The sequence below is a fragment of the Macaca nemestrina genome, chromosome 13, assembly GCF_043159975.1.
Source record: "Macaca nemestrina isolate mMacNem1 chromosome 13, mMacNem.hap1, whole genome shotgun sequence".
Taxonomy (NCBI): domain Eukaryota; kingdom Metazoa; phylum Chordata; class Mammalia; order Primates; family Cercopithecidae; genus Macaca; species Macaca nemestrina.
This window is the reverse complement of record NC_092137.1, coordinates 31395169-31409197: the sequence shown is the minus strand read 5'-3', so window position 1 is coordinate 31409197 and position 14029 is coordinate 31395169. Positions and strand designations below refer to the sequence as shown.

The 14029-nt window shown below is 45.1% G+C and overlaps 1 protein-coding gene across 2 annotated transcripts in view; it reads left to right on the top strand.

Moving 5' to 3' along the window:
* LOC105479696 (xanthine dehydrogenase) overlaps window positions 1-12977 on the top strand; it is a 77337-nt gene extending 64360 nt beyond the window's left edge. For both annotated transcript variants that reach the window (XM_011737823.3, XM_011737824.3), the window contains exons 27-36: window positions 537-618; window positions 1135-1230; window positions 1843-1971; window positions 2649-2723; window positions 3640-3692; window positions 6098-6212; window positions 6993-7058; window positions 8710-8898; window positions 9529-9705; window positions 11327-12977. In XM_011737823.3, the coding sequence (XP_011736125.1) occupies window positions 537-618; window positions 1135-1230; window positions 1843-1971; window positions 2649-2723; window positions 3640-3692; window positions 6098-6212; window positions 6993-7058; window positions 8710-8898; window positions 9529-9705; window positions 11327-11377 (1033 nt within the window). In that variant the 3' untranslated portion in view covers window positions 11378-12977. The remainder of the gene's footprint in view (window positions 1-536; window positions 619-1134; window positions 1231-1842; window positions 1972-2648; window positions 2724-3639; window positions 3693-6097; window positions 6213-6992; window positions 7059-8709; window positions 8899-9528; window positions 9706-11326) is intronic.
* Window positions 12978-14029: the final 1052 nt, after the last annotated feature.

Here is a 14029-nt window from a genome sequence, read left to right as displayed (position 1 = left end):
CATCTTTAAGCATTTGTAAACCTTCTGGGCACACCATATTGTAAAGAACACTGGTCCAGGACCAACACATAACAGTTATACACCTGCCTCTGACACCAATCTATAAATATGAATTTTGGAGTCACTCCATCTCCCTGGGCCTCAGTTTCATCATCTGAAAAGTGGACATAATTGGACTGGCTCTGTCCTCCTCACAGAGTTATTCAGACAATTAAATATAAAGCACAGAAAAGGCTTTATTATTGTTGGCAAAGCACAGTGCCTCCTGGAGATAACAGCCCAAGACCACCAAGCCACTCTGACCCAGCACGAGTTGCACTCAGGGAAGAAGAGTGTTGACACTAAAGTCAAGACCGCCTGGAGTGGGCTGTGCACCAGCTGACCGTTCTCATCTTTGTCTACATTATTGGGGCATAGTTCCATTATTACAAGACTATATGGGCAACCCCAAGGATGTCCTGTTTTGGTTTGATCCAAAGATGTTCATGACCTCAACATGGTAGAGAAGTTTCTATAAGAATGTTCCTTTTCTCTAGGGAGAATTGTTGGAAAAAGAGAGGATTGTGCATAATTCCCACCAAGTTTGGAATAAGCTTCACACTTCCTTTTCTGAATCAGGTAATTGCTTTATCGAATTGTGTCTATCTCCGCTGGACTGGGACCCCATTTCCCCCTTGTTTACAGCATTGCAAGGGAAATTTCGTTGTCACTGGTAACAGGGCTTACTGAAGGAACTCTTTGCTATTTAAATGAAAGTTGAACTTGCACAGTCCTATTTGTCCAGTAGGTCATGGGCAGTGAGACTCAGAGATCTGGGATCAACCTCTAGTTCTTACCTTTCCTTACTATCGGACTGGTGAGAGCTACTCTATTTTTCTCGTTCTGTTTCTTCACTTACAGGGTGAGGACAGATATTTGAACAAGAGAAACAGAGAGAAACATATGAAAACCTTCTGCAACTACTGATGTGCTATATAATTAAATCATGAGATTCATACTGCCATAATTTTTGTCTGAGATTTACATCCAAAATGCTGCTGGTTCTCTTGTTCCTGGGCTCCATACCTTTGGTCCCAAACTTTATTGAATTGGAATTTACTGACGTTTGTGTCTGGCATCCTTCTCTTTCCCTAGGCAGGAGCCCTGCTTCATGTGTACACAGATGGCTCTGTGCTGCTGACCCATGGAGGGACCGAGATGGGCCAAGGCCTTCATACCAAAATGGTCCAGGTGAGCAGCCCTCTCTAGCACCGTGATGTCTGTTGTTAGGGGAAGTGGTATAAGAAATTGAGCAGTGGGACCTACCAGAGCAGAAGCAGGCCCAGGGTCTGTCCCCAGCCCTGTTGCTTATGTCCGTGTTGCCTTGGGCAAGTCTTTTCCTGCACTTGAACTCAGTTTCCTCAACTGTGCAAAGGAGTTGGCCAGGTGACCTCTGAGGACATTGCTATTACCAACATTCTCAGTGTGTGAGGCGGGCACACTGTGTGTGTAAAGGTTTCCCACATTCCAAAAGACTCCTCGGAGTGGGGTGAGGACAATGAGCTGGATTAGAGTCAGCACATCTGCTTGGCGCATGGAGACTGGCCAGATTGGATCTTGTGAAAAGTGAGTGTTAGTGTAAAAAGGCACTGTCAGTTTATGAATGCTTTTACCCAACCAAACCGCTCCAACAAGTGCTCCTTCAAATTCAGCCAGATGTGAGGACATCCCAGACAATGAGATTAGAGCTTACAAAATTGTTTTCTTGCCTGTAACAGTGAATGTGAATCCTGTCTTGGAGAGAAGGCAGCCAAGCCCCATGATAACCCCTTCCCTAGAGGGCAATGTCTTCTCTTTTCGCAGGTGGCCAGCAGAGCTCTGAAAATCCCCACCTCTAAGATTTATATCAGTGAGACAAGCACTAACACTGTGCCCAACACTTCTCCCACGGCTGCCTCTGTCAGCGCTGACCTCAATGGACAAGCCGTCTACGTAAGGAGCCCGTGGGATCCCGCAGAGCAGAGGGCCAGCCCAGAGCTGTGGGCCTGGAGAGTCTCCCTGGGTGGGAGCTAGAAGGGTTCCTTGCAGGCCTTTGGCTCTGGCCAGGCCTCTGGCTCCCTTATCCAGGAGGATGCTATTTCTCCAAACCTCAAGCTAAAAGAGAGGCCCAAGAATCATAATCACTGCCCTCAAAGCTGGGAAGGATGAGTGCAGGATGGGGAAGTGAGGATGCTGAGGGAAAGCAGAGGCTTCCGGAAATACTCCCTGGTGCTGGAGCTGGCGATAGGACAATGGGCTGAAGCTGAAGTTCCATTATAGAGTCAGGTTGGCCACACTTGCTCCTCTCCCATATGGGGGATGTAATCAAACAAGGAGTTTGAGGGAAGAAGGCACCTCCCTTGGGATCCCTCAAACATTGCACCCTCTGTCAGTCTAAGAATTGGGTCAGGAGGTGCTCTCCAAGCAGGGACTAGTGGTGGCCCTATTGGCCAGGTCCTGTGGATTCTACCCTGGGCCTCGGTCATTCTGGAGTGGGTGGCCAGGCTGTTTGAGTGGCACCCTGGGCACAGCATTGCTTGGAGATGGCCTTGCTGGGGCCCTCGGGTTTTGCCTGGGCTATTGAATGCAGAGGAGTGATGTGTCTGCGGTGCGGGGGGTGTTTACTTTAGGCGGCTTGTCAGACCATCTTGAAAAGGCTGGAACCCTACAAGAAGAAGGATCCCAGTGGCTCCTGGGAAGACTGGGTGAGTCTGAGCGGATCCAAGTCACTTTTGCAGAGGAGAGAGAAATCAACAGCAGGCCCTCCGTTCCGACCCCGAACAAGCAATAGGAGACAATATTCTAGTCAGAACAGCAGAGAGAAGTTGAGGTGGTTTGTGTGATTTTACAGGACAAATAAATGCTCATCCTGGCTGGGTCGCTTTCTCTGTAGCTTTCATCACTGAGGGAGGTCATTTGAGGGAAGGTTTTGATCTTGACAGCCTTGTGGGAATCAGGGTTTTTGCTGCCTGAGCCTGAGAGGATGGGTGCCTGCTGAATGTGCCTCATCAGATTGTACTGATTCACTGGGTCTGCTCCCACACCATCTTTGTCCCAAATGAGCCTGGTTTTCCTCAAATCTCCATCTCTTGAGTTTGGGTCTACTGAGATTCCCTCTGTGAGAGCGTGGGGAGAAAACATCACCCAAGGACTTCTATCATTCCTGTGATTTGGGGAATGACAGAACAAGTACTTAAGATAAGAATAAGCCCAATTCTCTGACTTCTAGATCAGTGGCCTGAATGTCAGAAATCTCAGAGGGAAGCTGCAAGGGAGTCTCTCGCAGGTGGGAGGCTGTGGCTCCTCCAGTAGGGGGAAATATCAATGGCAGCTCTGCATCCTTCCCCAGTATTGGAGTGGTAGAACTGGGCAGAAGACTAGCACATCAAATGTGACCCCACGTAAACCAGCTCAGTACAAATCTTCCTCAATAGATTTAAAGAAAACATGCCATTTTTCTCAGACTCACTCATCTTACTATGCCTTCTTTGACCTCTCCATACCACGTGTACCAAGCACATGAATGTAGCTTGACTTTGGTAGTTGGGTGAAAGCTTAGTGGCAGGTCAGGGTTCCTGAAAACCCCACTTCTCCTGCCTGATGGCCATCTCCTCTCCTCAGGTCACAGCTGCCTACACGGACACAGTGAGCTTGTCTGCCACTGGGTTTTATAGGTAAGTATGGTGCTGTCCTTGCCCAGCTCATAGTGCGATGTCATCTTAACCTCACTGGTCCTCTCCAGCACCAAATCCTGCCAGGCTGTGGTCAGGAGAGAGCAGCTCCACTGAAACTCTTATCTCTTCAATAGACTTCCACTAATTTCAGTCTAAAGATGCTCTAAAATATGTGGAATAGCCACGCTGTGTGCCAAGGGGTAAAAGTACCAGCTGTGTGTCAGAAGACCTGACTTGTAGTTCTGATCTCAGGCTGCACCATTTTGCCTGAGGAAGTCAGTGGTCCTGCTGAACCTGTTCCCCTGTTTCCTTACGGATGACATTTTAGGGCCAGTCACCTAACCATTCCTCCCTCAGTGTTCTGCAGAAACCAGGGTGTGTAGTGTTATGAGTTAGGTATTGCTGTTAGCTACGCGTGCTTCTTTGTACTGTGTGTGGGATTTTTTTATAGAATGAGAGGAGGATTTAGCACATGGTCTTGTTACAAAATGCAGAGTACAGTGGAACCTTATTAATACAGGGAGATTTTCAAGAGACCGTATGTCTTCTGCAACTTTAAATTTAGTAGCAGCATGAATAGCTAGAGACCCTGCCCAACTGACTTAGCAGCTGTAAAAAGATATGATCATATGTACTGTCAGTCATCATGTTTTAGCCATCTCTGGGAATTTTAACTAGGACCTTTTCTTTCACAGATATTTGGAATATTTTCTTTCAATATATTTGGAAAATAATTCAATGTTTCTTTAAAATATCTTGTCTGAATGTATGACTATATAGATGCATAAATATATATATGTGTAAACATTTCTTTATATGAAACATTTTCATGTGTATATGAGTATATATGAGAGCATATATATGTTAGGCATATATATGTTTATACACATATAAGGCATAGATATGTATAAACATATATACACAAAAAACATTTATATGCCCTATATATGAACATATATATGGCTAATACATGTGTATAGATATTACACTGAATATATATGCCTTATACATATATGTATATGCCTATATACATGTATGCATAAGGCATATATATGTATAAACATATATTCACACACAAAACATTTCTATGCCATGTATATGAACATATATATGGCTAATATATGTGTATAGATATTACACTGAATATATATGTATTATACATATACATATGAGGCATATATATGTATTATACATATATGTATGAGACATATGTATGTATAAACATATATACACAAAAAACATTTCTATGCCATATATATGAACTATATATGGTTCATATATATGTGTATAGATATTACATTGAATATATATGTATAAAGCATATAAAAGTATTATACATATATATGTATAAGGCATATATATGTATAAACATGTATATATATGTGTGGTGAATAAATGTTTTGCCAATACTTTCTAGGTAATTAATATCTGACCTACACATACATAAACTCATTTTCTCATAAATTCCTATTACTTTTCTGGAGTTCATGAAACTAAGGTTTTATAAAGGTGAAACCAGATGAGCATGGTGAAAGTTGGAAAAACAGAGGTCAAAGGAATTGGTGGTGTTTTTTTCTGGGAGTTGGTGGTGTTTTTTTCTGGGAGAAGCCTTTTCCCTCAGCCCCATATTGGTTTTGTTTTTGTGCAGATGTGGTCATATCAGCTCATGTTATCCCTGTGTAGTGTATAGAATAACAGAGTCAGTGTACTGTAAACTCTAGGTGTGTGAATACACATGCGCAAACGCATAGATATACACATATATTTATATGACTCAGGCAAAAGTGGAATTGTATAAGGTACTCCAGATTGAAAATTTTAAAAATGTATAAGGAAGCATTTGTTTCTATTAGTGTCATTTCCCTCAAATCATTTGTTGAACTTTCAAAGGGACCAGCAGGTGGGGAGTGGCTGCTTAAAGATGCACCCAGGTTAGCATGAGATACTGATCTTATTAACTTTCATCTTGAGAAGGTAAGCAGGTGAACTTGTGTGAACAGTCTAAGAGCCACCACAGGCAGAACTTTCTGTCCTGAAGACCTTGGATTTTAATTCAGTGCATCCTTTGGAGTGTGACTTTCACATCTTTCGTGAGCCCAGACGGATCTGTTACCTCTGTTTCTACCGTGTAGAAGCCAGCATGGTACCAAACACTGCTAGGCTGTACAGAAAGAGTACAGAAGGGTTACTGGCAAACTAGAGGAGAGCCCAGAGACAAAATGTTCTGGAATACCTGGGTTTCATTAACAGGTTCAAACTGTTCAAAACACATAGACTTTTTTGGAGAACAGCTGAATGCAAAAGCTTGTGGGGTTTAAAGATGTTGTGCGTGAAGCTGTGCATGCATAGGGAAGGGGATGTGTTCATGTTAATACACGCGCAGTATCTTCTCTTTCCTTTCCCAGAACACCCAATCTGGGCTACAGCTTTGAGACTAACTCAGGGAACCCTTTCCACTACTTCAGCTATGGGGTGGCTTGCTCTGAAGTAGAAATTGACTGCTTAACAGGAGATCATAAGGTAAGAAGTTGCAAAACTTTAGTACTTAGTGGGAAAGAAAGAGAAACAACTGAGTGGTAATACCAAAAGTTGATAGAGACAAACTTTCTGGTTGGAAAAATAATGCCTTACATTAAGGATAGGCAAACATCCTATGAAGAGCCACAGAATAAGTATTTTAGGCTTTGTGGGCCATGCAGTCTCTGCCTGAGCTACTGAACTCTACCATTGAAGTGTGATAGCAGTCACAGACAGCTTGTAAACCGGTAAGTGTGACTCTGTTCCAATAAAATATGATTTATAGACACTGAAATTTGAATTTGAATTGAATCTCATACAATTTTTACTTGTCACAAAGTATTCTTCTTTTTATTTTTTCCAGCTATTTAATAATGTAATTATTATTACAACAGACCCCACAAAAACAGGGGCGAGTTGGATTCAGCCCATGAAACGTAGTATATTGACTCTTTTGTACATGATCTACCCAGACTCAGATTCAAAGCCCCAGGCTGGGACCCTATCTGACTACTCACGTATGAATGTGTGTTATTTCCAGTTACTGAGAGATCATTGCTGCTCTCCATCCCCTACTCCTACAAACTCAGACTCCAGCAGTGATGGTGGCAGCAGAGATTTGGTGGGAATATTAACACTTCTGCCTGAGTACACCCAGGGCTTTCTGCTTGGGAACATACCCTTTGGTTGGCATTTGTAGTCTGAGGGTCACCAGGAGTCATCTATCATATTCCAAACATCTTTTTCTTCTCTAACTGCTTGTAATTTTGCTGTCTCCTCTAGAACCTCCGCACAGATATTGTCATGGATGTTGGCTCCAGTCTAAACCCTGCCATTGATATTGGACAGGTGAGGCTTGGGAGACCAGGATGGTGACAGACTTGGCCACCGATGTGCTCCACTCCCCTCCTGGGGCCACCAGTCACAGCATGTTGTCCAAGGTTGTCTTCAAACAGGCTGAAACATGGAACCTAGGGAGTTCTCCACAAAGTAGAATTTAGATTGGTGATAGCCCAACCAACTCTCAAGACAGAAAGCAAATTAATATAGATTAACTTACTCACAACTCAAAGAACAAGATGAGGAATGGGGAACATGGCGTGCACATGTGGACATGCGCACACACCCAATTTGAGTGCAAGCACAGTGTAGAATGGAGATTGAGTTTGGGATCAATGCCCAGACAGCGGGTCTGAGGTCAGAGGAGTTTTCTGTCTTCTCATTCCTCCTCCACCCAGAACAGCTTTTGTACCCCAGGAAGCAGATGCTGCCAAACATGGAGTGGTGGAAGGCCCCTGGGAGCAAAACACAAAGGCTTAAGCAGAAGTAGTAAAGGGAGGTCCCAGAGAAAATCGCTTTAGGAGAATATGGGATTACTGAGAAGAATAGGTGATATAGGGCTGGAACCTGTGGCTCACACCTGTAATCCCAGCACTTTGGGAGGCCAAGGCAGGCAGGTCACCTGAGGTCAGGAGTTCGAGACCAGCTTGGACAACATGGCAAAACTCCATCTCTACTTAAAAATACAAAAATTAGCTGGGTGTGGTGGCATGCACCTATAATCCGAGCTACTCAGGAGGCTGAGATAGGAGAATCCCTTGAACCTGGGAGGCGGAGGTTGCAGTGAGCCGATATCACACCACTGCACTCCAGCCTGGGCGATAGAGCAGAACTCAGTCTCAAAAAAATAAAATAAAATAAAGAATAGGTGAAATAGGAGAAAACAGAAGAGGAATCAAGAATTCAAGACTGAGCATCTGGTAGAAAATACAAATTGTACTTCTCAAAAATGGACAACTACTGAGTATATGAAAATCTGGCCATTAGTCAATCTGTTCATTAATTCATTGAACAACCATTTATGGTCCCCTACTGTGGCCAGGCACCAAGCCAGGCACTATAGACCCAAAGGTGATTGCCAGCCGGTTTCTTTTCTGAATGCTCATTGAGGTACGGTAGTGCCCCATGTCACGCTTCTGAGCAAGGGGCTGAGAGAGCAGATGTGTGGGCCTGTCTAGCATGGCAGTTACCCTAGGAGAGACCTGTAAGCTGAACTGCAGTGAGGGCACTTTCTCCCAGAGAAAATGGTAGGGTGGGCATTCACAAAGGCTGGAGGTAAGTCTCAGAGAATCTACTTTGAATAAATCCTCCTGTGAGCTTGCTTCTCAGCTTTGGCTCACCATTTCCCCAGCAGCAACATGGAAGGAACATCTCCATCTGCACTGCGGCAGGTGTTAATGGGGAACACGCCCACTGGCATGACCTTCCTAGAATCACTGACCTTCCGTGTTAATGTCTTTGCTCTGTCTGAGCCAAAGCCTGGCAGAAGTCCAGATAGGTTATCCCAGGGCTGGGGCAGGAGCCAGGTAAGCAATAGAGGGTTGTTTTAGCTACATTCCAGGCCACACTGCAGGTGGGGCTTTGTGTCCATTGTGGCAAATGGTCTCTGTCCTCAGGGAAGAGGGAGGCAAGCTAACTGTGCTCTCCATCCATCCTGTAGGTGGAAGGGGCATTTGTCCAGGGCCTTGGCCTTTTCACCCTAGAGGAGCTACACTACTCCCCCGAGGGGAGCCTGCACACCCGCGGCCCTAGCACTTACAAGATCCCGGCATTTGGCAGCATCCCCATTGAGTTCAGGGTGTCCCTGCTCCGAGACTGCCCCAACAAGAAGGCCATCTATGCATCAAAGGTACCATTGCTTTGGCTCTGGCTCTGTGCCCACGCCCAGAAATTTTGCTCCAATGGGGGTGTCTTAGGGCCCTGGAACCTGCATTTTCAGCCAGTATCTTTAGTGATTCTGATATAGGTGGTCTCTGATCTGTACTTTGGGGGGAGAAAAACCAACCTATGCTAGAAAGTGTTTTAATTCTTGTTTGTTCTTATGCCCATAATTCCTGCAAATGCTGTAATATGACTATGGTGCCTGTAAATGTTGGCTGCAGAGTTGCAGGTCCTCGGCTAGTGACTGAGGAAAAGGTTAAAACTCACGTCAGATTTTGTGGTCTGTAAAATACAATTACTGAGTATAACTTTAAATGGTACATTATATTTGCATGATGTCGTCAGAGAAAATTACACAATGAGTGTTCAAAGAAATATGTCCATGAGGTCTGGTCATGTACTAGCTTGACTGTTCTTAGCCCCTGATCAGTTTTGACTGTGCCTTCCCGCTGTATTTGGTGTGGCCCCCATCAGTGCTTTCCTGGCGTCACCAGCCCTCCTCGTGCAGAGTTTGCTGCCTGGCCTCCTAGGTCCACTTGATGGTGTGGAGGCGGGACCACCTGCCTGAGCCCCTGCCCTGTGCCCTGTCTGTGTTCAGGCTGTTGGAGAGCCACCCCTCTTCCTGGCTGCTTCTATCTTCTTTGCCATCAAAGATGCCATCCGTGCAGCTCGAGCTCAGCACACAGGTAATAACGTGAAGGAACTCTTCCGGCTAGACAGCCCTGCCACCCCGGAGAAGATCCGCAACGCCTGCGTGGACAGGTTCACCACCCTGGTATGATGCCCTTCAAGCGTCCACTCAGTCCAGGGGAGGCCAGGGATAGGCTGGCAAACTGCAGGGAACGTTCTGCACAGAGGAGAGGTATTGGGCTCTCAACCAGGCAGCCTTTCATCAATGGCCACCCTTCATTGTGCACGGTATGCAGCACACACACTCGAACTTGCAAGAGAACGAGAAACCTCCTTAAAGCTGTAGCTTGTAGCTGGGCCTCTTTAGAGATGGGAGGAATGTGTGGTGCACAGTCATAACTCACAGATTTTATTATTTTCCATCTAGACAAGGGTGATGGATGAAACTCCAGAGAGCCTAATCTTTAGTATCAGTCAGTCGCCAGCATTTTTGCTTTAATTTATGTTAAGGACTCTGTATGAATATTGGGGGGATAGAGGGAAAAAGAGGAAATAATTAATTAGATCAACCATATTTGTCCTGTGATTATCATGTACCATTCTGATACTGGGGACGCATAGGTGTCCTTGAAGACTTTGCAACCTTGGGAAACCAGATGATTCCATTATAGTGTGATTGATTACTGCCTTGAAGGTGTATGTGGCAGGAAGTAGTAGAAGAATTCCGTAGTCATTGGAATCACTTTAACAAGCACCTATGTGATACTTGTCGTTGGCAATGCCTAACAAAAGAAGACTTTGCTAGGATGGCTGCTTCCACCGTAAGGATCTCAGAACCAGCCCAGCCTCTGAATGGTGCTGGAGTGGCCTCTGCACTGGAGTGGCTTTAATTGCCTTCGCAACTGCAACCTGTGTGGAGTTAGCAGGACTGGGTTGTTCCTGATACTCAGGTTGGGCTTTCTCTTTTTAAAATTCAATAAGCCTTTTGGATTTAGAGGTCAAGTGGGTACACGTGGTCCCAAGTGGGGAGGGCACAGGAGAGCCCCAGGGGCAGACAAATCTGCCATCCCCAGACCTCAACACAGCGGGTGAAGGAGGCATGTGGGTCCCCATTCAGGTCTTCCTTGGGTCTACCAAGAGCTTTAGCTATGGAGTGAGAACTACACAGACCGTGTGGCACACCCAGGCAGTGAAGATGCCCACAGCTGTGCAGCAACCTACCCACAGCCCAGAACCTTCCCACTATGGCTCCCAATGCTGACAATCACCCAAACCCATTTCCCTGAGAGGAGTGGGCTGCCAATAAGCTCCCACAGGTTGCAAGGTGAGCTCTTTGCAAACAGTCTGATGCAGAACTCAGTCATTTTAGTAAGCTCTCCATGGCCCCAGACCTGAAACAAAGATTCGTTTCTATGTTACAACATACCAGCCGTTTAAAAATTCTTGCCATGGATTTGCATGAGCAGCTGATTCTATGAACTTTTTAAGGACCGTGAGTTTCAAAAGTGATCGCATCTGTATTGTTTATCACCATATCTCCAAAGCCTAATAGAATGCCTGCCACATGGAAAGTACTCAATGAAAATAAATGAATGGCTTAGGAAATTAAGGAGTCCTGCCCTGGGGCATTCTCAACAGCTGGGCCTGCCTAGTGGTGCTTGGCCTTGGAATGGTGGTTGGCAGTGGTGGGAGGTGAGGTATGCAAGAGGGTGGGAGGAGCATGATCAGCAGACCCTGGCAATGAGAACACTATCATTCCTTCCTAGTGTGTCACTGGTGTACCAGAAAACTGCAAACCCTGGTCTGTGAGGGTCTGAAGAGAGAGTCCTCAGCAGAGTCTTCCTGTGCTGCATTTGGGCTTCCATGGAGCAGGAGGAACATACCACAGAACATGGATCTATTAAAGTCACAGAAGGACAGTGACTAATTCTGTGACTTTTCATCCTAATTCATCAGGATGGCATTTGGAAGACAAGTGAATGCATTGGGAGATTTTGATTAAAATGTAATTTATAAACAGAATGATAAGCAAATTCAAAACTGTTAGGCCTAAATGGTGAATATGCAATTAGGGTCATTTTCTGTCTGTTCTAATCATGTATTTGGAATAGGGTCAGGAAGGGTTTGTGCTATTCCCCACTTACTGGACAGCCTGTATAACCTCAAGTTCTGATGGTGTCTGTCCTTCAAAAGGGACTCCCACAAACCTCTAGAAGCTTAAACCAAAGTTACTTTAAATTGTGTGCCTTCCTCTGAAAGCCTTGCCTTCAAACCAATGAACAGCAAAGCACAACCTTGAATCTATACTCAAATTTTGCAGTGAGGCAGTGGGGTAAGATTAAATCCTCTAACCATCTTTGAATCATTGGAAAGAATAAAGAATGAAACAGATTCAAGGTTAATTGAATCTAATTTTGTTAAGCTGCATAAAGCAAGATTACTCTATAACACAAAAATCCAACCAACTCAATTATTGAGCACCTACAATGTTCTAGATTTCTTTCCCTTCCTCTTTGAGCATTTACAAAAAAAGATTATGTTTAATCTTTACATTTGAAGCCAAAGTAATTTCCACCTAGAAATGATGCTAGCAGGCCTGGCATGGTGGCTCACGCCTGTAATCCCAGCACTTCGGGAGGCTGAGGCAGGAGAATTGCTTGAGCCCAGCAGTTTGAGACCAGCCTGGGCAACATAGAGAGCTCCTGTCGTCTGGATAGTGCATGCCTGTAGTCTCAACTACTAGAAAGGCTGAGGTGGAGAGATCATTTGAGTTCAGGAGGTTGAGACTGCAGTGAGCTGTGACTGCACCCTTGCACTCCTGCCTGAGCTACTGAGCAAGATCTTGTCTCTGAAGAAAAAAAAAAGAAATAAAAATGCTGCTGTCAAAATCAAGCTCAACCAGAGGTAGAAGAGCCAAGAAGCCTGAGTTCTCATCCCAGCTCTGTCTCTTCTGTCTCTATCTTTGTGATCTTGGACTGTCATTTCCCCTTCCTGTGATCCATTTTACTGCAAACATAAGGGCTGCAGTAAAGGGTTGTCTCCTGTCTTCTGCTTTAAAAGTCTATAAATATATGACCTGAAAACTCCAGTTACGTAAGGGATCTGCAGCTATCTAAGGCTTGGTTTTCTTACTGTCATATGATACCTGGGCCTGATGAACTCTGCCTAGATCCCCTCAAGTTTCTGCGGTTGGTAAAGAGAACAAGGGAAGAACAAACATCCCTTTTATTGCTCCAAGAGGTGATTTAATCCCTACATGGTGCTGGGTGGACAGTGTGTCACTGTCGCATGCCTTCACTCTATAAATCCAACCTTCTGCCAGACAGAATCTGTGGTTCTGTCCATGGAGGGAGGATAATGGAAATGATATAGTTGGACTGGTGCTTGATGTCACTAATAAATGAAACTGTCAGCTTGTTGGCGTGTGAAAAATGCTTATTAATTATCATCACACCAAATCCTAGTATCTTCAGTATCTTGGCCAGCCTTCATTTCCTGAAAACACACACACACACACACACACACACACACACACACACACACACACACACACACACACTTTCTTACAAAATTCCCTTCTCCAGAGTATCCTAGATATGCTGGCTGTTTTACAGCATGGTCAAGGTAGAAGAGCTTTAAAAACTAAACGAGTATTTACACTGAGATCCAGGTCCATTTCAGATGATTTTCTGGGGTGTTCTGGGGCAGGGCCTGAGACCTGTCACTTGTTATTAGTGAAGCTCTTGGGGCAAAGCAGTGACACAGAATTCCCTTCTGTGCTCAGGTACCAAGGTGAGAGTAGACTGGTCATGAAAATCCAACAAGCAAGTGCTCTGTCAATTAGAAATCACTGTGCTATTCAGTGGCATCGTCCACCTCAGACACTTTGCCTTGCCCTGTTGTCTTAAAGTGCCTCGAGCCCATGCAGTGAGATGCCTAGGTCTTTTTGGGGTTGCACAAGGAATGCAGTCTACACTGCCTGCAGTATGGCCTGAAGCCTGCAGAGGGCAGTAGAAGATTGAACAAGGGGCAATAGTGTCCAGATGGCCCAGCTGCGTTGCATCTGTTAACCACTAGGTACTGACTTAGGATCTCTGCGTAGACCAGATGTCCTGGGAGGCTTCCCCAAGAGCTGGAATCACAGCTGACTTAGGGTTTTAGATTGACAAAAGTCTCAAAGGAGCTTGCCAAAGACATGGGTCAGCCATGGGAGTCTGAGCTCCAGATGAATGGCTAGCAAGGGGAAGGCAATTCTTATTTTCAGAGTATCTGCAACTTGCCAGGTGACAAGGTGAATGCTTTACCTATAGGGTCTCATTTAATTCCTCCCAGTGGCTTTATGAGGTAGGTCCTTTAACCCCTGTAACCACGTGAAGGAGAAGCCCTACCCCTGGTCATGGTGAGGGCTTACTCAGAGACATTTACTCCTAAGTGCCCACCACAACCAGTTGGCAGCTCCCTTATAGGCC